We start from the raw sequence: 1,553 nt of genomic DNA, 5'->3' as shown, positions 1-1,553 counted from the left end.
AGGAGCGAACATCCTGTCTAAAGTGAGTGAGCTTATTAATCCTGTAAAAGGTGAGTGGCATGAACAACTTATAGCTGAAATCTTTTGGCCGGAGGATGCCAGTGAGATCCTAAGAATCCCAATTGCAGATAATTTGGAGGATTGGCCTGCATGGAATTTTGACACAAAAGGATTGTTTTCAGTAAAATCGGTCTATAAGGTTGCGGTTGCAAGGAGAGATAGGTTGGCTGGTTTGGATACTTCTACTTCAGGGAGTGGAAGTGATAACAAATGTCAATTTGAGTGGTATAAAATATGGCAACTCAAAGTTCCCAACAAAGTGAAAATATTCATGTGGCGTTTTGCTCATAACAACACCCTAAAATTTGCACTCTTTTAAAATAGCTAAATTGATTTATTTATGCAAATATGTGTGCATTAAAATATAGGAAAATAATAAATTTTGTGGAATTAAAATTAAATATAAGGTTAGAAACTTCTTGATGCATACATGCTGCTGCATATCTAATTTTGTGATGATTGATCTTGATTCAAAGTTCAAATGAATTCAAAACCTATTTGAAAATGCTTTTAGAAATCTATTTGGAAAAAGAAAAATGCAAAATTCATTTTTCCCCTCCCTTCTTCATTTCGGCCCGTTGGCCCAGCTCCTTCGGCCGCTGGCCTTTTCCTCCGCGCAAGCCGCGCCAGCCCAGCTCGCCTCCCCCTTGCGCGCTGCGTGGCCCAGCACCGCTGCCGGCCCAGCCCAGCCGAACGGCCTGGCAGCAACCGTCGCCGCGTCTCCTTCCCTAGCCGCTGACGCCCGGGCCCCGCCTGTCGGCGCCGTCCCTTTCCTCCCGCGCGGCTCGGAACCGCCCGCGCCTGGCGCTGCTGCAACCGCCACCACGACGTGCGTCGTGGGAGCGCCCCCCGCTCCTCGGCCTCGATTTAAAGGAGCCGAGCACCCCCCCGCGCGCTCCCCTGCTCTCCCCACTCCGTTTTCACCCTCGCCCACACCACGGAGGTCGCAACCGCCGCACGGAAGAGCTCCGCCAGCCGCCGTCCTCACCTCCGCACGGACCGCCGTCCCCGAGCCTCCCGCGTCCTTGTTTTTCCCCGCGGTGAGAATCCCCTCGCTCTCCTCTTTCTCCCCGGCCTTTTTCTTTGGCGTTAGATGGTTCCTAGCGCCGTAGCCGCGAGCTCCGAATGCTCTCGGACGCCGGCCATGGCGACCGCCGCCACGACAGCACCCTCCGGCCATCTTTTTGGGCCAGCCATGATCCCCCGATCCTCCGCTTCTTCCCGGTGTCCTCGGATATGTATTCCGTGGCCCGTGGAGCCCTAATCGAGCTCGCCGGCGAGCTTTCGCCGCCGTTCATGGCTGAGCCGCCGCGCTGCCACTGTTCCGGCCGGCCACCTTCTTCTCTCCCCCCCCCGGATCCATTTCTGGCCGCTCAATTCTAATCCGACGGCTCTGATTGGCCAATACCTCTTCGGGGGTCATTTTGCTAAAGAGACCCTGTACTTTTCTAAGTCCTAACCCGCAGTCTAAAGCGCATTTCCTTTATTATGCA

General features: G+C 53.6%; 1 protein-coding gene across 1 annotated transcript; it reads right to left on the bottom strand.

Annotated features, from left to right (window-relative positions):
- Positions 1-625: 625 nt before the first annotated feature.
- Positions 626-1,240, bottom strand: LOC136488176 (uncharacterized). Its single transcript, XM_066485189.1, has one exon. The coding sequence runs from the start codon at positions 1,238-1,240 to the stop codon at positions 626-628; it is 615 nt and encodes a 204-aa protein (XP_066341286.1).
- Between the last annotated feature and the right edge of the window lie 313 nt (positions 1,241-1,553).

This window comes from Miscanthus floridulus, chromosome 10 (genome assembly GCF_019320115.1).
Source record: "Miscanthus floridulus cultivar M001 chromosome 10, ASM1932011v1, whole genome shotgun sequence".
Taxonomy (NCBI): Eukaryota; Viridiplantae; Streptophyta; class Magnoliopsida; order Poales; family Poaceae; genus Miscanthus; species Miscanthus floridulus.
The sequence above is the reverse complement of the archived record's forward strand: the minus strand, read 5'-3'. Positions and strand labels throughout refer to the sequence as shown.

What these genes read in the sequence shown, in the direction of transcription:
- LOC136488176 (XM_066485189.1), bottom strand. Translation starts at nt 1,240, where the DNA reads ATGGCCGGAGGGTGCTGTCGTGGCGGCGGTCGCCATGGCCGGCGTCCG.